Genomic DNA, 24,728 nt, shown 5'->3' with positions numbered 1-24,728 from the left:
ATGGCTTTTCTGCTGTTGCAATATTTTCACCAATCGTGGGGTCTCGTGTAGTTTCGTACCTTTGATCATTTTATTATTTTGGTCTGTGATTCCCAAAATTTTTAAATAAATAAAAGTAATAGTTTTCTAGTCTCTTTTTTAGGTCTGAACGTCATAGTTACATACTTTTAGTGGGCGAAGCCAAACAAATTTCTTACGTGTCAATCCTAACCCCCGGACAATTTTTTTACGTGTCAATTCTAACCCCCACCTGACTACGCCATCCAAAAATTACGTAACTACGACGTCACAATGATGTAATAGAGCCCTTCAAACTATACAAACTATAATCCAAGACGCGCAACTTGTTATCGCTGTTGCGCTGATGTTTCAACCAAGCATTTAGCCGATGGACGGCGATGTCTCATCATATGGAAAATATGGTTACAATGTATCAATCAATAAGCGTTAGTGATGTGACGTCAAAAATCATGAAACACTGTTAATTCATTTCAAGCGGTTCCGCCATCAAATATCAGGCCTACAGACACTAGTAGGTTACCATACCGCATATGCCTTTCGGGGGACAGATGATAAAATATTTTGTTTTGCCTTACGTGTTCATATCTTATATTAAATGTATTAATCATACTAACTGAGCTGAGTGACTTGCGGGCCGCACTAACATTAAACTTTTTATGCCAAGGCGGGGGCCACAAACTATCGTTCTGCGGGCTGCAATTGGCCCGCGGGCCGAGAGTTTGAGACCCCTGTTCTAGATCTATGTCATTTATGGGGTTCCATGCACACCTGTAATCCGTATCGACAATTGTATGTTTTTACTGTGGAAAATACAATAAATGAACAGATCGTTAGATTGAACATTGTGTATAGTATATATAGTGTTTATCTCCATTACTTATAGTTACTCAATGATAATCAATCCGTCCAGGTCTGTTTTAATTAGATATGATGATATCAAGATCTGTAAAAAAAGATTAACATGATACTGTGCTAACAATAGCGCAACAGCTTAGAGCTTTTCTTATCTTTGAAACAACCCATCCCAACTTTATTTGAACTGCTTATCCTAATTTTCTATATGAGGATTGTATTATTCAGTTTCTTCGTGGTATATTTAAATACTCATTTGGTAAGTAAGTAGGAATCAATAATGATACCCATCGTCCATTTTTTGGCAATTGAGCGTTCGATCTCCTAATCATATATATATAAATCTTATTCCATTGCGTTTTCGACAATCAAACTTTTTCCAAGAATTGATATAAAAAATGCTTATAAAATTTTTTAAAAACAATTTCTTTGTTTATTCGACATTGCAAGTTTTCTTCTAGACTCCATTGCTTTCTCAGTCTGATCGGATGAGTGCATATCGCCATAATTGTCTTATTTTGACAGTCGGTAGCAAAATCACTTATCGACAAAATGATTTCCCGCCTTATGAAATCTCATGTTTTCTGATAAACATGAAAAATATCATTTACGCTAAAAACTTTGCCTCCGATTTGATGGCAGTTATATCTGACGGGATATACACGTATTGAACTAGATTATTATGTCTTGGATCGCTGTGGCGAAGCCAAGTATTAGATATGTTAACAGCTGTTATAGAGTTTGGCACACTGATCTCCTGCACTAAATTTTATCTTATCCATATTGGGGTGTCTCGATTCGGTTACTCTATTCGAGTCGGTCCGCAGTCACGTTTCCGAAGACTCGAGAGACGGTATAAAGCAGGGGTGGGCAACCTTTTTCGGCTCGCGTACCCAAATCGGCTAAATTTAACGACAAAATTCTTCCGCGTGCCGACCAAAATTAAAAACAACGCATTGTTCCTTTAAAGCAAAAATACACAATAATAAACCTTCTAAACATGTAAGCTACAGACAGATTCACTATTCGGGAAAATATCAGCCCGACAAATAGATTTGATTACTTTTCTTATTCTATATAAGTGAGACTTCTTCTGCTGCATTACCGTTGATAGAGATTTACATTGGGATTATATTTTGTAACTTTCAAAGAAATATACGAACTACTGTTTATATTTCTTTAATCATCAATCAATTTATTTCAGTAAGTTAGCAAGTAACTCTAACCAACATGAGCTGTACAACCGTAGTAGTATTTAGCGTAGTACAACCGTAGTAGTATATATTTACGGTACAACTTCATAAATCAATCAGAAATGAAGAAAAATAGTGGCACAGACGAACTATATATTACGTAACAATGAACCCCCAATGAATGCGGTGTCTCGTCACAATTCGTCGAGAGCTAACTCGGTTGTTACGTCATAATATATTTCTTTATAGCCAAATGTCATGAAAAGAAAAAGAGAGTTTAAAATTTTAAATGAATAACATATTGTTAACAAACGATAATGAATAAACAAACACCGAGCTTCATCAGATAAATCAGAGCGTCGAAACTTTTTATCGAAAGAAAATGATCTCATTTCTGAGGCCTCGCTCGCGTGCCGAATAAATGGGCTCGCGTGCCAAGTGGGCACGCGTGCCAGGGGTCGCCCACCCCTGGTATAAGGCCACTTAGGAGAAGAGATAAAATACGACCTCTTGCCATTTGTCGTGTGTGGAATAGTTAACCAGGTGATCGCAACTGATCACTGGTTACGTGAACATCGCTACAACCTTGAAGAAGTATTAATTTCAGATGAATTGGCTTGATAGTAGAGAAAGTTGTAGCTTACCACGGTTGCGTGAACCACACTGCCATCTTGGGAAATCGGTCAATCTTCTGCTATATGGTGCAATCACCTCGAGTAACCTTTTTCGAAAAATCAAACTTATCCGAGACATCTAAACGTAACGACTCAACTCGACTAACGAGTCTTCAAATTAGAAAAAAAAAATCCATGAAATATGATATATCAAGTAGATTAATGCTGCTTTAGGAAAATCGAAAGCTGCTTGTTGAAACAATAGCTAAAAAGGCCGTGTTAGTGTCGAGGGTAATGTTGTCAATACATCAGTAAACCGATATACATCCTGTACTGATCAACTGTGTTTTATATATATATTAATAAATATATATTAAAAAAATAGATGAAATTCTTAGTGTCAAATATCTATGTATTTCGTTGTTGATTATGAAATCTACTGGAGTCGGACTCGAAACAGCAGCCAGCGACTTGGCCTATATTTCCGATTTGTGGTGACCCCACTTTCAAACAATAAAATCATCGGAACTCAGATTTAATTCGGTTGTCGGGTCCTGTTCCTAAACCTTCATGCTGTATGATTCAAATATTATTTTTTGTCTTTGATATTTTTTATTGAATTATTCACATTTTCGCTATAATCAGGAAAAGATTCATTCATGTTAGTATGGGCAAGTTCTTAAAACTTTTGTATTATAATTGCATCCAATCAGCGCGCTCTGCAAACTGGTTTGTGACTATTATAGCCAAAGTGATAAAGTTCGCCAGTGCAGTGTTAATTAATTTACCGTTTCACCGAGCGGCACTGTTTGAGCTGCATTTATTGTCAGAGATGCTCGACTATTGTATATGTTATACCTCTGAAATAGAGATGTTAAATGCTTAGAGCCTGTCCAGCCTTGTTTGGACATTCATGGACGGTTGGTCACCACACATGCTGTCGGTGAATTGACAAATTATTTTGTTCGGGACGGTATTTGTTGACACCGAATCGTTTAGCAAGTGCATCAGTTGAAACATTTTATTCCAATATTCTATGTATATTCACATTTTACGTGACCTATCTCCAAGAAAGTTTTTGTTATCTTATTTTTAGTTCTATTGTATTGAGCAGTGATTTACATCCGGGATTGTACGCAGTCAAGGGGTTACATAAGTTTTCATTCAGAGTATCGAAGAATCTCTATTAATATATATTGTCTAGATATAATCTAATATAAGGATAGGGTTCCACCTCATAAAGATTGAAACCCACTGTCCTAGAGACGTAGTCAATAAATGGTTGCTTTTCATTCCTCGATTTCACATGTTATCATACTTTGTCTTATTTTATAATTCTATTATGTAATTGTTTTCAGTATATTTCTACTTATTGAGAAAAATATGTATGTGCGGCCATAACGCGCAACTCACTACTCGTTTGTTATAGGGTCCACTTTTGTTCGAGAGTATTTCATTTTGATTTACTGTCCAGATTCTAGACTTGAGTGGATTGGTATTTGCGACGTGTATTCCATTACAAAAATTCACATCTAGTGAAAGTAGAGACAACCACATTCTTATTCGGTTGCTTTTGTCGAGTATTTGACTAATCCTTGTGATGACAGCACTTCAAACTTATCTAACATGTTGAAGGGGCTAGCTTGGTTCCGCGCCCTGAGTAAGGGTGAGTAATCCCACAATGTTTACTACAAAATGGCTTACTATTTTATTTCGCGCAGATGAGCCAGTACATAGATTGAAGTAAAGGATATACATAATACTTTGTGTATTTAGATGAGTGGTATTTACAAAAATGATTTACACGAAGTCTTTCGGCAAATGTTCTTTGAACTTATTCATTTAGTTTTGTCGTATATCTGTGACTGTCATTACTGTTTTTCAATTATGATTTTTGTGAAAATGCAAATATTTGTTCTTAGCTTGTCAGATAAATAAGGCAATTAAAATAGCAGCAATGTGTAGAGCGAACTGAAATTCCAATTTCAGAAAAAAAATATTAAGGTATAAAATTTATCAACAGTTAACAACTTTCTACCGTATATAACTATAAGAGAATGGTATTTAACCTTCAAATCGTTTTTTACGCACTTTCATAGAATAAAAATCAGCAAATCGATTTTGTTTGGGAAGTTTTTTGTTGCAGTACTTTATCATATGGAACAATGCGAATTTAAAATTATCAAGTTTTTTTCTATTCATGTTGTATTAGCGTGGGAAATTGTATCAATGCGATTTTAATGAATCACCACGTCACAAGTGTTTTTGATTTTCCTTCGGTTTAAGAACAATGCGTGGTGATTTTTATACGTCACCTAATGAATCACTCAATAATGATATAAGTGCCGGTATTCATAAACTAATTAGATACTATAGATACTTGAATTAGACAATTTTAGTCTTTCACGCCAAGAAATGTTGATCAATTGTACAAAATATTGGAGTCAATATTATCAAAGTTGATAAACGCGCTATTTTATATGAAAATATTATAGATATATTATATTAGTTATATTAGACAAGACTTGTGAATAAGGACGAGCATGAACTCTAACATAGCTAAATAATCAAATGTCGTGTGACTTTTACGGAAGAAATTTCAGAAGGGCATTTATTCATATATAAAAATAAAAGTTTTTTTCTATAACATTTTCCTCGCAATCTTTTTCGCAAGATTTATGCTTTGTTGTATTTAAGGTAACTCAAATGAAAATTGATATTTGAAATGCCTGTCGGCGTGTACTGAAATCAAATTATGGTACTCCTGAAGTATGCGCACCAAAATGTCGCATAACCTGAACCCTAACCTGATACACAACCTGAGTTCAGGTTGTGCGCCATCTTGGTGCTCATACTTCAGGAAGACCCAAATTAATTTATATGAACATATTTGCTTGAAACCAGGTATTCAAAAACCTATATGCAAATCGTTTGCTGTTTACGTTTTACAGAAACCGGACAACACGCTAATCCCTTCACGATTTTAATAATCTGAATTATGACGGTACAATTTCATATTACTCGAAATTTGGATGTTTTATATCGAGTGTGAACGAGGGCGTTTATACTTTTTATTTAAATCAAATTCTGAAGTCAAGTTATTTTAATTGTCAGCTGGTATTGATTTTCATCAAGACAACGAGCCTAATGAGAACCAGTCGTCTGCCAATACTATTGTCATTTGTCCCGAAATTTAAACAATGGGAAGAGTCGTTTTAAACGTTTCTTGACCTCAATGGAGTTGGTAATGAAGCATCCCATAACACTTAAAAATAATTTTAGGACACAAAATAATTCTTTCTTTGTCTGCAACTTTCCTCTGAAGTGACGTCTGTTGGGACGGCTGATGTACCAAGAGCTCTTCGAAGTATAGCAAGTATTTGACTAGGCCATCTTCAGATATCGAATGATGAGATAGCTAGCAATGCTGAAGCCGTTCGCAGTGTTAAATTTCAGATAGCAGAAGCTGGTGTATGACGATATATTAAGAATAAATTTTTAGCCAAATGTGTAATGTGTCGCTAAATTTATTGCTTGGCAAAAATTCGATTTTTCTGGTGGTTACTAGTTTTTAAATCCATCACGGAGGCGTTTTTACTTCATTTTTTAACGCAAATTGCTTTGTACGCTACACGAAGTATACTTACTGACAGGTATGATCATTTTCGCTACTAAATTTATGCTATATATCACTAAATACTGTTGAGATTTGTATTTCAATAAGTATTTGAAAAATCATCTGAAATTACTGCACGACCCTGACGAATGTTTATTACCGAGTGAAGACAAATTTTACTGTAAGAATATCCCAAATTGTCAAGTATTTTGTTCTGTGAAATAGGGCAAAACTCAAACACCAACCCCAATTCTCTTCTGAAGAGTAGACTACTACCTGTACTTGGGTCAATTTATTTTACCGTAGTCTTTACAGTTGGTTTCAAGCAAATGGAAGCCCTGCTTATGAACAAAAAAAAACCATTTTCAAAGAAAAAGAAGAAGTAACCCCCTTGCCAGTTATTTTTGAATGTAAATCATTTCACACGCATGATAAGTAGATCAGTTCATCTTGATAACCTTGAGCTCTCGCGAAATTTTGTCGAGAAGGGTGCAGCCTTCATTTGGCTACATTCTTACGTAATGTAGTTCGTCTGTGTCACATTTTTTCTTCATTTCTGCCTTATTTATGAAGTTGTACAGCTCGTCTTACTTGCTAACTTACTGTTATAAATTGATTTCGAAATTGATATAAACGATTAGGAAAGGAAATACAAGAGAAAAGTGCAGAAAACGAACTATTGCGTGATCGGGATGCCTTTCCCGAAAATTCATCGTGTCTTAAAAACTTTGCAACTGCATTATTCTCCATGTTTTCATCTACATATATATGCTTGTAATTTTCTGTTTTCAGTAATGAATTTTATCAAGTCTAGTAACAAGAGTATCCCGAAAGATGACACCAGCGGTAATGCAGCAGCAGAATTCTCACTGATATAGAACAAGAAAAGTAATCAAGTCTATATGTCGGACTGACATTTTCCTGAATAATGAAGTCTGTACATGTTTAAAGGGTTTACTATTGTGTATTTTTGCTTTAAAAGTAGCAATGATTTGTTTTTAATTTTGGTCGGCACGCGGAAGAATTTTGTCGTTAAATTTAGCCGATTCTGGCATGCGAGTCACAAAAGGTTTCCCATCCCTGTCCTAGACGATGGGATGGCATCTCTACAAAGATCCCAGCACACACGATAATTATGAATATTTGAAGTTCTATAGTAAAAAAATATATGCGAGAAACATACTTTGTTTGGCCTAAATACTCTGCCAGATATATTTTTGAGACTGAGGAAAAAGGATTTACAATTACTGAAGAAACCAAAACGAAATGAAATACCTACCATATAACTTCGGGTCGTTTAGAACAAGAATTCCAGCCTTTGAAAAGTAAGCTTTATTGAGAATCTTTATAGCGTATGAGCGTACAGCAAAAATAATATAATATGAAAATAAAATTTCAAAAACAGTTTCACAATTAGTGTCGCAAGATACAGCAATACATAATTGGAATATTCATGGGGACGTGACAAGAAATAGTCTCCGTTTAATTTAGACGGAAAACAGTAATCAGTTTTTATTTTATCACCATAAAAGAAACACACTCCTATAATATAAAAACGAAGAAAACATTAGTAATAGGTAAGGAAAGATTCCAAGCACTAACATTTCAAAAGGACCAAAAAGAAGCATAAATAATTTAACGTTTGTGAGAAGCAACTAGTTAGGAAAAGAATCTATGATAGATGAAGAAATTGTTAGAAAAACTATATACTACCAAACTATATACCAAGCAGCTTAGTCTAACAATACCAAATGATAGCCATTGAACTCGTCCTGCATAAATAAAATTTCGCAGAGCAAATTTGCCATTGGCCCCTTCTACAGGCGGTACATGACACTGAATTAATAAGCACTAGCACTAAGATTACTGATCACTTAACCAGATTTAGTGGGTTGCTTTGGATCAATGAAATGAATGTATGGAATAACTAAGACGAAAGTTAAGAAAAAGTTGACTCCACAAAGTTGTATGTATATATGTAGTCATATATTCATAGTGTTGATGTAATTGTAGAAGCTTCATGTATGGTTCAACTTGGCAAAAAAAGCATCATCTGCAAAAACGATAGATTGAGTTGTTTACTTGTAACTCTATGGGTGGGACTGACACCTCTTTGTCAAAACTATGAAGTAATTTTTAAAATGAGATGATGCTAAAATGTATACGAAATAAACTTTTTTATAAAACGAAACCATGGCGTCAATTAAGCTTTAGCTATATTACCAGGGCTGCTGTGCTGTGCTATAATTTAAACATAGAAGATCACGAAATGTCGCAATGATATTTTGCATAACTTTGCGTGACTGAATATTATATAGTATATGTTTTTATTTTATGCATGCATTTAAAGAAAAATTAGATGAGGTTTATTTACTCAAATACAGACTTAGAATCAATTGGATACAGTATAAAAACATGAAAATGTGTCTTGCATGGGACTGTATATCATCATCGAACGTGAAATAAATGAAGAAACTTATTATATCATATAGAATGTTCTTCATCCAAGTTATTTCATTACTTATAGCATCGGGTAAAGTATAATAATTTTATTGTTATTCGAGAATGCCAATGGACATCATAGCGTATACATTTTCGTTATCAGCAATTTTGACGGTTACAGTCAGTTGGTTAAAAATTATTGAAACTGATATTTTGCCCCGCTAAGGAAGTATCGCTACCCAATACATGTCAGGAGTGTAAAGTGATGTGTTTTTTTTTAATTGCAACCATGTGGGTTATGCGTTAGATTTCAATTAACTTTAATTTTTCCATCAATTATTTTAGTTGTGACCACTGGTGCGCAAGATATTACGACTTACGATCAGTGCGGTGCAGATATAACAACGGAATCAGGAATTATCAAGGTATTTTTGAAAAAAAACGTAGGATATGGTTAACTAAAAGTGAAATTTACAAAGTTAGGTTTATCAAACATATTTAATGCAAATTTTGTAAAACAATGCGGTGCTCTAGAAGAATGCGCACCAGGATGTCTCACAACCTAAATCCTAACCGGTACACACACACTATGTTCAGGTTGTGCGCCATCTCGGTGCGCATACTTCTGGGGGTCCAAAAATCCAGTACCTATAGGTAATGAAGTCTTCTTACAGAACTATGAACTCAAAATCTATTCAACATTTTCGACTCGTTTTTTTTTTATATACATAAAACTATAAGCCTTCGTATATGTTAAATGAGATGAATAAGAAATTTTTATTCCCCAAATTGCTTATAGCAGGGGTTCTCAACCTTTTTCCCGTTAACACACAAGTGATAACACACGTTATCACTTTTTGCAATGCTTGCAGCACATTGTCTTTTGAGATTTCACAGTTTGGCTGTAAAGCTGTCGATTTCACATTGGTGCGTCACAACAACGCAAGAATTTCAGGGAATTTCATTTGGCACGCATTTTCCGCAACACATGAAAACTAAACTGCCATTCAAGTATCACTAAAAATCTTGCCCTGAACCCCCGGGTGTTCGCGAACCCCAGGTTGAGAACCCCTGGCTTGTTACAATATATTAAATTTGAGGTTTTAAGGATTGTCCTTTTTCAATTTTGTAGGCCCACTGTCATGCATATCTATGGAGCCAAATTCAATTATTGCCTCGTTGTGGATACACATTCAAAGATATTTTTGCACGGCTGTTTGTGATATTTATTTTAATGTAACACGTGCGAAGTTAGGTTAGAGAATATATGTGACCTATTTTTAATTATAAAATCCACTTTCAGTCGCCAGATTACCCACAAACTGCCGAAGATAAGACAAGATATGGTAACAATTTAAATTGCGTGTGGAAAGTGGATTTGAACAACAAAGAAACCCTTTACGCGGTAGGTCATTTTCATGCTGTAAAAAAAATACAATTCTAAATTGGGTATTTTTAGACGAAACAGTGTATGAATTCAGTAATTCCACCAAGTTTTCTACGGAAACTGAGGATACAAATAAATAATAGTTAATTTATGTAGGTTACTCGTACCTTTTACAATAAAATCGTGTTCTAGATAAGTTATTTCACAATATTTTGCGCCGTCTCCTCAATCGAATAAATACCTAACTCTTACATTCGTTATATTCTATTCGTCAAATTCGATTATTGCTGTCTTATATGAAAACACAATTGAAATTTTATTTACATTGGATATATCCCAACTCGTTGAAGATATATTAATTGAGAGGTTTTAAAAGCCTACTTCTCATGATTATGAGGCGACTTGGAAAATATCCAGTTGGGGACAAATCAAATACTTGAAGGAATTGAGAAATATCGTTGCTAAAACAGAAAAGCAAATCCCACTTACAATAAAACACTTCGAGTACAAACTTTACTTTTAGTAAAGACACAACAAGGCTAAGTCATGTTCTGGTTTTATTCACTTCAACTCTTTTGTTAACACTGCTCTACAAAAACGTTCACTTTTAATCTTTCTATAGATGTTAACAGTTAAATCAAAAGCTTAACTAGATGGTAAAGCTCATCTTTTGAAATTCCCTTCATATATATAAAATTCTATATAAGATTTCAGTACCAAAAATCAAAAATCAAATTTTATTCAATTACTTGTCTAAATATTGAAACGTAAAAATTATTGTAGCGTTTTGGCTTTGATTTGGTATTTAATAAATTTACTGGATTATAATGCGGACTGCGGAGTAATAAAGAGACATAGAATTGAGTAATTATAATTACTAGTTGCGCTAACTAGCAACTTGCGACTAAGCAAAAGCCGCAATTGAGCTTCAATTTTTAACGCTTAGATATGGAATCTCATGTTACATATAGCGTATGAAAAGCATTTTCCACTGACAATTTGAATTTAATCCGACTTTTAACTTTTCCCAGGCAAAGTTTTTGGATTTAGTGACTCAGCACAGAATTAAACCTAATAATGAAACAATTTGTTATGATTACGTAAACATAACAACAGAATCAGCGGGAACACAACAATATTGCGGGTATGTATTGTTTAAACTTCATCAGTGAAAGTAGTAATTCGTAGCGCAAACAAATTTCAATTGTTAACTGTTTTTTTTTCTTCTATAATTATGAATTGATGCAATTGTTACTCTAATTCGGTTTTTTAACTTATCAGAAAATTATATATGCAAAATGACGAGTTCGTTTTTTTTTATAAAATGGCAAAGAGATACGATTATCTGTTATACATTTGTAAATTACGTTGTTTTGTAATATATCTTCTGTTCAGCTTTAAAAAACCAGAAGAAATGTATACCGGAGTCGGACCGACATTAACAATTCTTTTTGTATCAGACGAAAAATATGGATACAGAGGTTTCATGTTAGTGTTTAAAGGTATTTGTAACTACAATACCTACAGCGCCAGTGTAACGTGACACAGTAAAATATTGCCTATTTTATTCAAGGTGTACGAGATCATGATCCTTGCAAAGAAGAACCGTGTAAAAATGGAAAATGCGTTGTTATGGAAGACAAAGTTCGATATGAATGTGATTGTGAACCTGGGTTTACAGGTGGATCTAATATTTATATGAAATAATGTAATTATCAATACCAGTCATCTTACAAGTCGACTCATATTTGAAAACCGGTTCTCCGCAGACGTCACGAGCTCTATAAACTACTTTTCGAATACCACAATAAATCTTAAAAACTTACAGTATATCTTTTTACTTCAAGGGTATAACTGCCATGTTGACATTGATGAATGTGCTAGCGATCCATGTGCAAATGGTGCGACTTGTGAACAAACAGACAGCCCGGGATATGAATGTTTTTGTGCGACGGGATGGCAAGGAACCAACTGCGAAATAGGTTAACATATATTTTCTATTTATAGTTTTATTTCTTAAAATTGCCAAACGAAAAACTATGCCGTATAGTTCTTAGTTTATACTGTTTAACACTGTTGTCGATGCCAAGAACATTTGGCCTCAAAAACAGATATACGCAATCGGTTTACAAAAAAGTTATGTTTTGAAGGTTGAGTGGATTTTGCATGATTTAGTTTGTAATGAATAATTGGAGCTCATGAAAATGTATTTTGGCCGCAAGCCTTATTTACAATTTGGCGCTATGTTGAGAACTTCTATTATATAGTGTTATTTACTTTAAAGAAATTTTACTATTGGTCATTTTTAACACAAGGATTTGTGTGTAAAATTATATATTTACAGTTCGAAATCCCGATCCCTGTCTTAGTAATCCTTGCAAAAATGGCGGAACGTGCAGAGCAAGCGATGACAATGAAGAATTCTTTTGTACGTGTGTGGTCGGATACACCGGTATGTTGGATATAATAAGACTAAAAACGCAGACTTCGTTTGTGCTGGTATTTTTTTTTTGGTCATTAATTGGCGGTCTACACATTTATACATGCGAATTTGATTCATTTTTTGATTCTGTACGATACTTTTTCTTAAAACCTTGGAAACTAATATTGGAAAGATACAGTATTCTTCAGCACAAGTTTCTACAACAACAAAAAACTTAATGCTTGTCATTTAGAACTTGAAGATGCGCCTGTAGAAGTTTTCAAAGTGTGGTCTGTTCAAATTTCATAAACTTAGTCGGGTCAGTTTTTGTTCAATAAGGACACACAAACATTTTATTGTTCTGTGGAGAGTTACGTCAGTTTTATATGTGCAATAAAGCCGCCATCATAAAATTTCGAACACTTTATTAAAAACCGAATGAACTCTTTCAGTCTTTATTGCTATGAAATAAAATTGCCAGACCCCATGTTCTAGGAATAAACTGCTACACACAGCAAACAGGACATAGCTAGTCGAAAATTGCGCGATAATGCAATTTCGAAGAAAAACCCACAAAACGCCATAATAAACACTCGATTACCAAAAATGTCAATAACATTTGAAAAAATAATAATGTTGTGAACCACTCAATTAATATTTTTGTTATATTCAGGAATAACATGCAGAAACGACATAGACGAATGTGCAAGTAACCCATGTCAGAATGGCGGGACTTGCGAGGATGGTGTTAACCAATATGATTGCACATGTGGAAGACTATATTATGGGGGACATTGCGAAAAGAGTTGAGTAACCACAAACGCATTCTGAATGATATTTACTGCTTATTTTATGTTGTTTATGCGCGATTGTTTCATACTTTGCTAAACTAATTTTATATTCAATTGTACCATCTGTCATTATCGTTAACAATTTGACATATTTTTGCGAGATATAAATCTTAAATCGTCAATGGCACAACATAACAAAACAAATTTTCTTTTTCTGAATTTATAGAGCAAAAAATTAATGGTTGCAGAGAAGGACCATGTTCAGAAAACGGAGATTGTGTTTCTTTGGATGACGAAGGAAATTACAAGTACGTGTTGTGTAGTATTGTTGTTTTGCATTTTATATTTTCCATATCCTATATTCAACAATGAAACATATATTCAACGATTGATAAAATTATCATTTTAACGGGAAAATTCTTTTCTCCAGTGCTTAAAACACAATAATTATTTCTATAATGCGTTAGCTATAGAACAATTGTCGATCGAATTTATGGATGGGGAATTGCATCACTACCCTTCGAAAATTTTGTCTGTTATTCAGAATGAATGAACCCGTCTTCATCAATCTTTGTTTGTGGTGAAAATGTCTCTTTTTGTATTGTCGTTTTGACTACGCAATATTTAAATATACACAATTTTAGATGCGAATGTCTCGATGGATGGACGGGCGTGCATTGCGAGGAAGATGTACAAGAATGCGAAAGTAATCCGTGTCAAAATGGCGGAATTTGTGATGATACCATAGAGTTCAATAGATTTGACTGTACTTGTGTGGGAGGCTATACCGGCACGTTTTGCGAAATCGGTAAGAATCTGTATTTCTTACTAGCAGATAGTACGGCGTTTTATTTTTGTACTGGTAATTTTAATATTGTCCACTAATGTTAGTTTGACAACTTTTAGAAACTTAAGTATGCATTGAAAAATCTTTCGATTGAAAGGACATTTATGAATTGCACCTGATCACTCAAATAAAAATCAGTGTCAACGTTGCATAGTTTGAAAAAACAAAGTCATATTTCAGACATAATGATAATGTAGTCCTTGGTGATATTGAAATCCCTAGAAAATAAATACAGCAATTTAAATATTACACGTTGTAAATAACCCATATTGTACACGGACACGGATTCCAGAACTACTAAACAAAGAAACAATTCCAGAAGAGGATATGATCACAAATAGACAAACTACTCAAGAATACGATACCACGGCATCGACATTGGTATTGCCTAAATCAAGTGAAGTTTCTACGTCACGCATTTCTCTGCCCCAAAACGGTGCATTTACAAATGTTTTGCCAACTGAAGGAAGCGGTTCACCATCAGGCCAGTTATGAGTGAAAACATTTAAATATCACCTTTTGCCCTGGACTATCAATGCCTAAACCAGGGCAGCGGGATATAATAAAAATGGCATTAACGTAGTTGATTACTTTGATTCATTTGTACTCCAAATCATAATTACATCACAAAGCCAAGACCACGTACAAACCTACCCTGAAGTATTTACAAAAGTATCCATTTTGATTGAATTAAATTTATCCAGGACATGACTAACATTAAGATGTTTGTGAATTACAAAATATTGCATGGTCATTTTACGCATTTCATCAGAGCATGAAACATGATTTTTGTTTCATAAATTTTCCAAAATGTGTACCAACAATATTTTCTATTAATAACAGCACCACCTATGTGTACGAACCCGGGAATACCTTACCTTCAAGAGGGAGCGAAATGGATTGAAGGATCCACGTTACAGTTTTATTGTGTTGAAGGCTATGTTCTTCAAGGATCGGAAAATTTGACCTGCTTGAAAAATGAGACATGGTCTTTACCGATGCCAGAATGTGTTGGTAAGTATGATTTTCAAGTAAAGAGTATATTGTATGACTATATGAAAATATCTTTCTTGATAACTAGCTGCAGGATATCTGGTAATAAACTACGAGGAAAAAATATAACTTAATAAAAAAAAGGTTATTCATTCAAAAAGTTAATATATATTCAGATAAACTTTTTGCCTTGATAATCTAAACTTAAGGCAAAGGTATATAATACTGTTGATTTAGTATGTATTTCATTACACGAATAAGTAGAACAGTTTTTAATCAACAAACCTATTTTCAGTTGACAACAACAGTACTTCCGCAGCGCAGACCGGAGCGCTTAGTCCATGGCTCGGAACAATGATTGTATTGAGCTCTATGTTGGCAATAACGCTGGTCGCTTTTGTAACTTGGATTATGTTAAAAGGGTAAGATATAAATTTAATAATTTACACTGATTGAGTCATTATTTTTAATTAATACTGGGTACCTATTTGCGATGATGACAAATTCTTTTTTCTACAGGCCTTGGAATTTTGGTCCAAGTGTTACTCGAATAATGTCTCTATCACAAGTGTCCATTGCAACATTCGACCCAAACAAGGAATGCTGACGAAAGAAAAAAGTTTCCGACTAAATAAAGCGTTAAAGCAAACTTTCACTCGCGTTGAAACCGGGTTGCGGTTTGATAGATCGTGATGGACGAAATCATCTTAGATCCGAGTAATAAGCTCAAACTGAACAGATCAAGTGATATTTTATCAATTTATATTTTGTAAATATTAAGGTTTGTGCAACAAAATCACTTATTTTCTTTTTTACACCTTTTTCGTACGATCGCTTGGGTTCATTTACGCTACAAGCTTGTTCTATAAAAGGTTTATTCTAATTTTTATACTACATTTTTTCCCCCATGATTCACAAATCCAGACCAAGAGGCCTTTTTATAGTTCTTTGCCCAAAAATATGAAGCAAAAACTAAACAACGAAAAATGTTATAGAGTGTTGGCGTGTAAAAATTTCATTTGGTACGTATTTATATTTACTGAATTGTTGTTTTTTTTCACTAAAAAAGTAAGTTTCCATTTAATAATAGTGTCTCAGGGTTGTTTTGTAAGTATATAAGTTTTGATATTGCATTAGTTTTTTTTATAAAACTCACTCTGAGATTATTCGATTTACGTCGACCTCGTTTTGTATTTTATTTAACGAACGATTCTATAGCTTGTCCTAGGAATTTTTTTATGTTGAAATGTCATTAATGTTGAATGTGGAATTAGATGTAAAATTACCTGGACCATTGCACAACATTTCGGAGAAATATATTAACTAAAAATTATTTATACATGTATACGACGAAGTTTTTTTGAAAGTGCGTTACATAGCGAGTCATGGAATCCGGAGGAAAATTATTTTCGTCATTAAAACAGTGTACTTATATAATTCAAAAAAACAAAATCATCAAGTATCGAGTTTGAATTTCCTTCTTTTTAACAAAATGGAATATTAAGTTTTATTGTGTGAAATACAGAATTTTTGATTATGCTCATTTCTTTTTCTAAATTTATTGTAAATAGAGTATTTTGGAAAAAAAATTTCAAAACGGGAATCCATATTCTGTAATTAAACTGTTTCAACAATGTATTGAAGAATATTCTTTGACACGTTCACTAAATTTCACTTGAACAGAAGAAGATGTACAAAGATGCAACCATTTGAAAAGCAATAAATTACAACTCCAATGTTCAAGTTGTTACATGATAGACTGAAACTCTCATGATTTATTGCCACATGTAAACAAATTGTAGGCAACCGCGGAAGCGCCAAGGTAAATACTGGAACAAGTACTGCTGAAGATACACAAAATGGGTGTCAGGTAATTTGTTTTGAGTTCTATTTGCTTGCGCTTTCGGAATCCTGTCTTGGAGTTGGAAGACGTGGTGTATTGGTTCATATCACAGATAAGTTGTTTATATTAAATAATATAGGATAAAAATAAACTCCCATTTTATGCTGAAATCAAGACTGCAACTCCCATCATTTTAAAAGAATGACTGCGTACTTGTTTTGACCTCTGGGCATGGAATTCGTTGGACCTTTGACGTATGATATCGTCATTGGGCATCTGTCAGCGAGATAAATGCAGCCCGTCAACTATTTTTCTGGCCCTCGAACGACCTCCCTTATTTTGCACAAAACAAAAATTGATCCCAAACTTATTATTGTTTCCAACAGTTCTATGTGGTAATGAGTGCTGATGTATGACGTTTGATTTGTAATAAGTAGCGTCAATTGTAGGTCGCTATTGTAGAATGTGCCCATCGTTAGTTGTAATTATCATTTTATTTTGATTTTTGAAAATTTGGCATTAAAATGTCGGTGGGGTCGCTGGTAAAAGATGGATGTACAAAACATCTAAGATTTGATAAACCATGTTTAATTATGCAGTTTGTACCATGGCTTACTGTGAAACAGGCCTACAGGCAGGGTTGCCATAACGTGCTTATTTCTAAGATTTGTGCTTATTTTTTGTAGCCCGCGTCTTATAATATAGAGTAACGATGTGCGTATTTCTAAGAAAAGTGCTTATTTTTGAGTCGCGTGCTTATTTGGTCTTAGAAACGTGGATGAACAGTACTTATTTTGCGTATATACAAAGCTTGCGTGGAAACGAGGGACGAACTTTTTCTGTCAACGATGAGGTTTGCGGTATTTCCAGACAAACTGTGACACACACAATAGTTGCTGCTAGTTTTTAGGAATACTGTTTTTAGGGACAAACTGCAATTTAGAGTAACCATGAGTTCTGTTTCGAACATGAAAAGAAATTTTCTATTAACTACTGCTATTTCGACATTGAGAAAAGTGGAAAACAGTAATCGGTGCCCTCAATACTACCATAAAAACACAATAAGCATTGCGGGTAACCAAAGTATGAGGACTTTAGATTAGAGGTCGGCCACCTGCGGGCCATATCCGGCACACGGAGTAAAATAATCCGGTCCACGGTGCTTCACTTAAACCTACGGATCGTTATTATGTTATTCTTGTTCTTCAATTTTTCCAATCTTTATGAAAAAAATCGCCTTTGTTTTCAATTACTCAACCAAAATGAAATTTTCCTTGCGAAGAACTGGAATTAGTGATGGACATTTAGAAAATTTTGATTTTATCTATTGTGTCACCTAGTGTCGCATTAAATGTTATTTGTAAATATTTTGTATAATAAGACGACTTGAGTCCACGAGTCGCAGTGTTCGCTCGATATTAAAGTCCGAGATTTGAATTTCTAATCTGTATAAATAATGTGGTTCATCAGCCACCCGTTCAGTTTTCAACTTTCTTGAAAAAATGTGTGCGCCCCGCCAAGATTCGTAACACTTGGTTTTGGCCCGGGAGCGACAAAAGTTGCCGACCCTTAAGAAATTGCGTACAACCATGTTCGAAGCGACTTCTAATGATAAAAAGTGGGAGAATCGTGTATGATCTCCTTCTCATTCGTATTCTGCGTTTCTGTCGTTGTTAAGACCCCTCCCCTTGAAAAATAACATTTTGACACCCGTGCTTATTTTTGGCTCTGGGTAGATGGCAACCCTGCCATTGCTCTATGTTTATGCTATAGAAAATGTAGGTGCCCATTGTGACATCACTGTTTGATTATTCATTATGGAGTGGCACGTTCAGACGTTGCTGATTTGCAGACTAGAAATTGTTGAATATGAGTTGGGTTGCGCGAGACTAACTTCCTATCTTTTCTCTATGCCTTTATGCTAGTGGATCCGTATGCGTATACTGCAAGGATACTGTAGCTGGAATAAACATGACTATTCTATTCAAATAAAGAGTCCAGCTGCACACTAACACAAATGTATTTCTGTAACGTTTCGTCCGACCAGAGTCAGACTTCCTCAGACAAGCAGTTTACAACAATGATTGTTGTATGTACTCTGCAGTAAAGGTAGTTTGTTATAAGTAGGTTGACAGGTATTGGGACTAATATTTAATTTAAAGGTGGATTAGCAGTGAAAGGGTGTATTAGGCTTTTCTATGTCTTCAATCAAAAAAGCATATACTTGCTATTAAGCAGTCGATTTTTTTTTTCTAATTTAGGCTTTTTATAAATTATAGGCTAGCAGAGGCAAATAAGCATTTGCTCTACTTGTATGTGCTATAAAGTAAAACACGCCCAAATTTTTTTTGTCAAAGAATAAGTAAAGTAAGTTCGAGCCACAGGCAGTGTGCATAAGACCATGTATAACGTGCGTGTGTAATAGAATTACTCGAAATGTGTTTATTGAATAAAAATTGTTTTTCAGCCATAATGGAAAAGTTTTTTTAACACACCTACTGAAAATTCCACCAAAAAACGTGAACGTTCTATCAATCCATTATTTTTCGAGGTTAGTGGTAAAAGAATATGTGTTGTGTGCTCCAAAGAACTTGCCGAGGAATCACTGAAACCTAATAAACTCCAGAGACACATGGAAACTCATGCAAATATTGCTGTCATGTCAGAAGAGGCCCGCAAGAGAGTTTTCCATTATCGTTATGAAAGTTTAATCACGTCGCAAGCAGTTTTATGCATGCAGGGTTCTATCACAAAAAGAAAAGATCGAAATATTTTCTTACAAGACAGCTTTTCTTATTGCTCGGCATAAGCGACCTTTCACTGAGGGTGAGACTATTATAAAGCCTGCTTTAAACATCTTTTGTGAAATATTTGAGGGTGAACTATTTGCTAGAAAGGTACAGGAAGCTGTTAATAATTCTGCTCTTAGTAATAATACTATAACAAGACTCATTCAAACTATTGCAGCTGATCTAAAAGAACAGATTTTAGAGGATTTCAGAAATTCGCCATGGACAGCCCTGGCAGTGAATGAGTCAACTGATACAACAGCACAAGCACAGCTTCTGATCTTTGGAAGATTTTTGAAAGGGAGCTCAGTCACTGAGGAACTGCTTGCTTGCATTTCACCTGAAACCACAACAAGAGGCGAAGATATTTTTAGTGGTATTGATAAGTTCTTCACTGAAAATAATCTAAATTGGAATAAAGTGATCGAATGTAGTATAGATGGGGCCCCATCAATGATGGGAAAGAATATTGGAGTTCTGGGAATTCTTTCTAGGGAATATCCTCACATTAAGATAAACCACTGTAAAATTCATCGTCCGAATTGGGCCTCAAAAAACTTGTCTCCGAACTTCTCTGATGTAATGCAGATAGTCATATCCACTGTCAATTATGTGAAAGCCAGAGAACTAAATTGTCGCTTGTTCAAACAATTGTGCATTACTGAAAATTCAAATCATCACACATTATTATTGCACACTGCTGTCAAGGGGAGAAACTTTGGAAAGGGTTTTCCTTCTTCGTCGCGAACTTGCCATATTTTTGCAAGATAAGGGGCACGAAAACGCTCGTTATTTTCATGATCCACACTTTCTTGCTCGCCTTGCGCTTCTTACTGACGTTTTTGAACACGTTAATAAGTCAACACTCAACTTCAGGGGAAAGGGAAATGGGCGTTTGATTTTCAAAGCTCAATAAAAGCTTTTGTCAGCAAGATGCAGATACTTCGAAGAGAAGCTAAAACTAATATTTATTCTCATTTTTGTCATTTCCAGGAATTTAATGCTATGATAGATGTTGATTTTCATGGGGAACTAGACTTCGGAGAAGCGAAAAAAGATTTGTTGGATTACTTGAGGAATCTAACAGAAAACATGAATTTAAGATTTAAAGATTTGATAGCGGAATCTTTCGATTTTGTACAATTTCCATTTAAAACTGATATCTTTATCACGAACTGCGGTGCTATTGCACTTGAGATGGCTGAATTGCAGGCAGACGATGAAGCAAGATTTAATTTTGATGTTTTTCAGGGTTCAGTTTTGGATACAGTTACCAAACAAGTATTCAGCAGTTAGAAATCGAGCATTGCAAGTTCTTGTGCGATTCGGAACTACTTACGTATGTGAGGCAGGATTCTCATTAATGATGTTCATTAAAAGTGATTATCGGAGCCGCATAACAAACATTAACTTGGAAAATTCTTTGGTATGTTTTGCCTGACATCATACATCCCCAGGTACAGGAAATTGCTTAAAATTAAACAGTAACCATTCCCAAAAAAAGAAATTTTCACACTGTTTTTTTTTTTTTAAATTTGTTATTTTTAATTGTTAATTAAAATAAAGAGTTTAAATGTTTAGCTTATTTTACTTAAAATCACCACATGACCAAACTCAGAAGTCCAGTGAGAAAAGCTCTAAAGTCTAAGGTTTCATAAGAAAAAATACATATTGACCTGGGGTCGCACTGGACACTTGAAAGTTGTCTTTGGGGTCGCCCTGAGAAAAGCTTAGGAACCCCTGGTTTAACAGGAATATAAAGCTGAAACTATAATTATGAATTGATTGTTAAAATTAAGACTTGTGAAAAATATACATTTGACATTGTCATTTTGAACATGAATAGTTGTTATATTAAACTTTGTTAAGAAGAGGGAGTTTATGAAATTAAAGTATTGTTCGTTAGTTAGTTAGCTACAACTTGAAACAAACAGTAAAACATGCAGAAACAATATTAAGTATGAAAATTATATTCTCTGATACTTTTTGCGTCTGTCATTCACTTTTTGCTATTTCGCAAACATATGCCATGTCATCGAAACAACCCTGATCATTGACAAGCCACTTCAAATGTTTATGCAACATTCCACATCTTTCAAGTGCATTATTTGGTTCACCGGGAGCCCAAGGAGTGTTTTGTAATGTCGATCCAATACCGTCGATCCATTTCCACGTGTCCCTTACCTCCAGGTCATCCAATCCTATCCACACTCCACCTCCTTCTCCAAGTTTATTTGCATTAAAAGCGGGAAGTACCATTTCATCCATAATGCTCCTAAATTTAAGGAAGTTAATTGTGTTATTGAAAGTCAAGCATATTTGTCTTAAGGTAAATTCAAGCTTCTATCAATTTGGAACTCATTCTATATAGAATGCTTATCGTAATTCATTATTATAAATTAGCTTCATAAAATATATACATTGAACTACGAAGTAGCATGCAGTGTACACATGAGAGTCAAATAAATGATATTAATTATCCAAGCTGTCGTTAAAACGTCGTCGGTTTTACTTTCCTTATCATTCTTGAACAAACAACTCTTGCAATGTAAAAAATGGGTTTATAAAATTTGCGATAACGATAAACTGATAGAACTGCTTGCTACAAAAGAGATGTCCTTCCAGACTGATATGCTTTGTTGCGGCTATTATTTTTAATTGTCAAGATTCTCGACTTGCAGCAGTACACAAAAGTTGTTACTTAAGGCACAACATAAACATAATACCTATATAAACATTTCTTGTAAATATTTTACATTTGAATAAATTTTCTGTCAATTTTATAATCATTAATTTGATGATCCTTATTATGCTTGTTTTGGAATGTGTCTACCGAAGTTTAGCCTCTTTCAACTTATTTGTCAGACTTGATGCAGGATAAAAACTGAAATAATTGTTCGGAAAACAATTGATGAAATTGTATATTCCTATCTTATTTGTTTGCATAGCCTATAGCCCTATATGATAATAAACAAATAAATGAAATTATAAGAGTTGGTTGCCATTAGTCTCATTACACGAACTCACTTGCGGGTGGCCTCATTTCTCATCCCTTCAGTTACCAATCTTGCATTTACATCTCTGCAACCTTTTTTAGCTGCTTCGTAATTAACATTAGTCAGAAATAATTTGTATGATCCAGTTGAAAATTTATGCCAATCTTCCCCAATGCCTGAAGAACAAATAGTTTTTAGGGAATATGAATATCGAAAAAAATTGTTGTCAGAATCTGTATCAAATATTATTCACCATACATAATTTTTTTTTTAAATTATATCCATTTAGTATATATGAATTAAAATCAATTAGAATTGATTAGTCTTCTCGAAATCATTTTTTTTTGCTTGCGTAAATCAATAAAATTTAATTTTTTTTTCTTCTAATTATTCGATTAGATTATAAAATGTTATTAATCACATACTAATTTATATATTGTATGATAGAATTTGTAGAAATGTCACCTCAAAAAGTATGTGCACTGTCAGAAAAAGCGTGATTTTCTCATCGATCAACCGATCCTATATTCTGTTTAAGGGTAGTTATTGCTTAATTTCCTGATCCTCTTATCTTTATTTGTTATTGATAATACATTCTTCTTACGTTTACGCTTATGAAATTATTTCGCGCTCAGACCATCTTATAAAATATATATACTAATAATTTTATAAGATGTTTATCGAAAAACCATGGTTATCACAGGAAGTTACAAAAATATATTAATAATTGCTTATAAAAATGCTGTGGAACCTCATTATTGTTTATGTATTTATCTTGATGTTGAATGGAAGTGGATTCATAATCGTAAAGACTCTCAAAGAATATATGGCTACGGACAAACGTATTATAAATTACCTTTTGTAGTTGTGACTGGTAGCGACGACGGCGGCGGCGGCGGCGGCGGCGGCGGCGAATGAGCATTAGTCGTCTTCGTAGTCAATATTGTGGTCTTTGTGGTTGTTGTGGTATTGCTTGTATCATTTCCGCTACTATCACCAGTTCTCATTGTCACAATCAAAATTACAACAATGACAATTATTAGTATTGTTACTGCTAAAACTATGCCCAATAACTTTTTTTTATCCATGTCTGCGAATGCTGAAATAATATAGATTGAAATTACTCTTACGAAGCATATGCATTTGTTTGCATTTAGGCAATAGTACTCAAGAACAAAAAGCCAAGACTATGGTTAAGTTTTCAACGATACTCGAATTCATATTATTCACAAGATTATATTTTCATGATTCCATACGAACATCAGGTTTCTTCGTTTAAATTGTTTTTATTCGTTTATTGACATCGATATTCTTACTTCGGGTTAAAAATATTTATTTAAATTAATTAAAAATACGAAATATGTTGAGAATCCATTCTAAAAGCAAACTTAAGCTGCGCATCTCCAGAAATTAATCGCATAGAGTTTCCTGGAAGTACTTTTAAGGCGGCTCCCAAGCTCATGTCTTTAGTATAAGCATTCGTGCTTCAACTGATGACTTGTGCTTCGCGAGAACGATAGTTCAATTTTTTCTCTCGATATTATACTTTGAAGAAAATACACCGATCGTTGCTCTTCAATGCGCTTCAATTACCTACCTAATTGAAAAATTGTTTGTAATAAATTTACTCGAAAATGTATCTGTTGCTGAAGTAAAATAAAATGCCATAAAGTCTATTAATTTGAATTTTTATTCATGTACAATATAAGTGAGAAAACCATTATTTTGACCAGATTATTCAATGCTATAACATAGTCATTTATTTAAAATACAGCTTACAAAATTGAAAATAAAATATTCAACGAACCTGCAAAACAATGCAATTTTTAATATACTCAAATTTAAGTTAGAAGTTAACCATGATTTTTTGTAACATTTCACATCACTTATTTCGAATTTACTACAATTTCACTCATATACTC

General features: G+C 34.0%; 2 protein-coding genes across 2 annotated transcripts; both read left to right on the top strand.

Moving 5' to 3' along the window:
• The first annotated feature begins 8,650 nt into the window (after positions 1-8,650).
• LOC120334165 (uncharacterized) lies at positions 8,651-17,345 on the top strand. The gene is made up of 14 exons (XM_039401617.2): positions 8,651-8,829; positions 9,084-9,163; positions 10,042-10,143; positions 11,157-11,269; positions 11,521-11,627; positions 11,699-11,806; positions 11,973-12,107; positions 12,470-12,577; positions 13,221-13,352; positions 13,565-13,646; positions 13,983-14,146; positions 15,029-15,199; positions 15,474-15,600; positions 15,698-17,345. Exons 1-14 carry the CDS (start codon positions 8,763-8,765, stop codon positions 15,783-15,785), a joined length of 1,584 nt encoding a protein of 527 aa, XP_039257551.2. The 5' UTR covers positions 8,651-8,762; the 3' UTR covers positions 15,786-17,345.
• A 2,077-nt stretch (positions 17,346-19,422) lies between these two features.
• LOC120334603 (zinc finger BED domain-containing protein 5-like) lies at positions 19,423-21,106 on the top strand. Its single transcript, XM_078109388.1, has 3 exons — positions 19,423-19,431; positions 19,898-20,389; positions 20,804-21,106. The coding sequence occupies exons 1-3, from the start codon at positions 19,423-19,425 to the stop codon at positions 21,104-21,106; spliced, it is 804 nt and encodes a 267-aa protein (XP_077965514.1).
• The last annotated feature ends 3,622 nt before the right edge of the window (positions 21,107-24,728 follow it).

The sequence above is a fragment of the Styela clava genome, chromosome 15, assembly GCF_964204865.1.
Source record: "Styela clava chromosome 15, kaStyClav1.hap1.2, whole genome shotgun sequence".
NCBI lineage: Eukaryota > Metazoa > Chordata > Ascidiacea > Stolidobranchia > Styelidae > Styela > Styela clava.
The sequence above is the reverse complement of the archived record's forward strand: the minus strand, read 5'-3'. Positions and strand labels throughout refer to the sequence as shown.

Excerpts from the sequence above, each read along its gene's own strand:
- LOC120334165 (XM_039401617.2), top strand. The coding sequence starts at position 8,763 with ATGAAGAAACTTATTATATCATATAGAATGTTCTTCATCCAAGTTATT. Across the intron at positions 11,270-11,520 it reads GGAACACAACAATATTGCGG|CTTTAAAAAACCAGAAGAAA; the intron begins GTATGTATTGTT and ends TCTTCTGTTCAG. Across the intron at positions 11,628-11,698 it reads TTTCATGTTAGTGTTTAAAG|GTGTACGAGATCATGATCCT; the intron begins GTATTTGTAACT and ends ATTTTATTCAAG.
- LOC120334603 (XM_078109388.1), top strand. Across the intron at positions 20,390-20,803 it reads TGTCTCCGAACTTCTCTGAT|GAATTTAATGCTATGATAGA; the intron begins GTAATGCAGATA and ends TGTCATTTCCAG.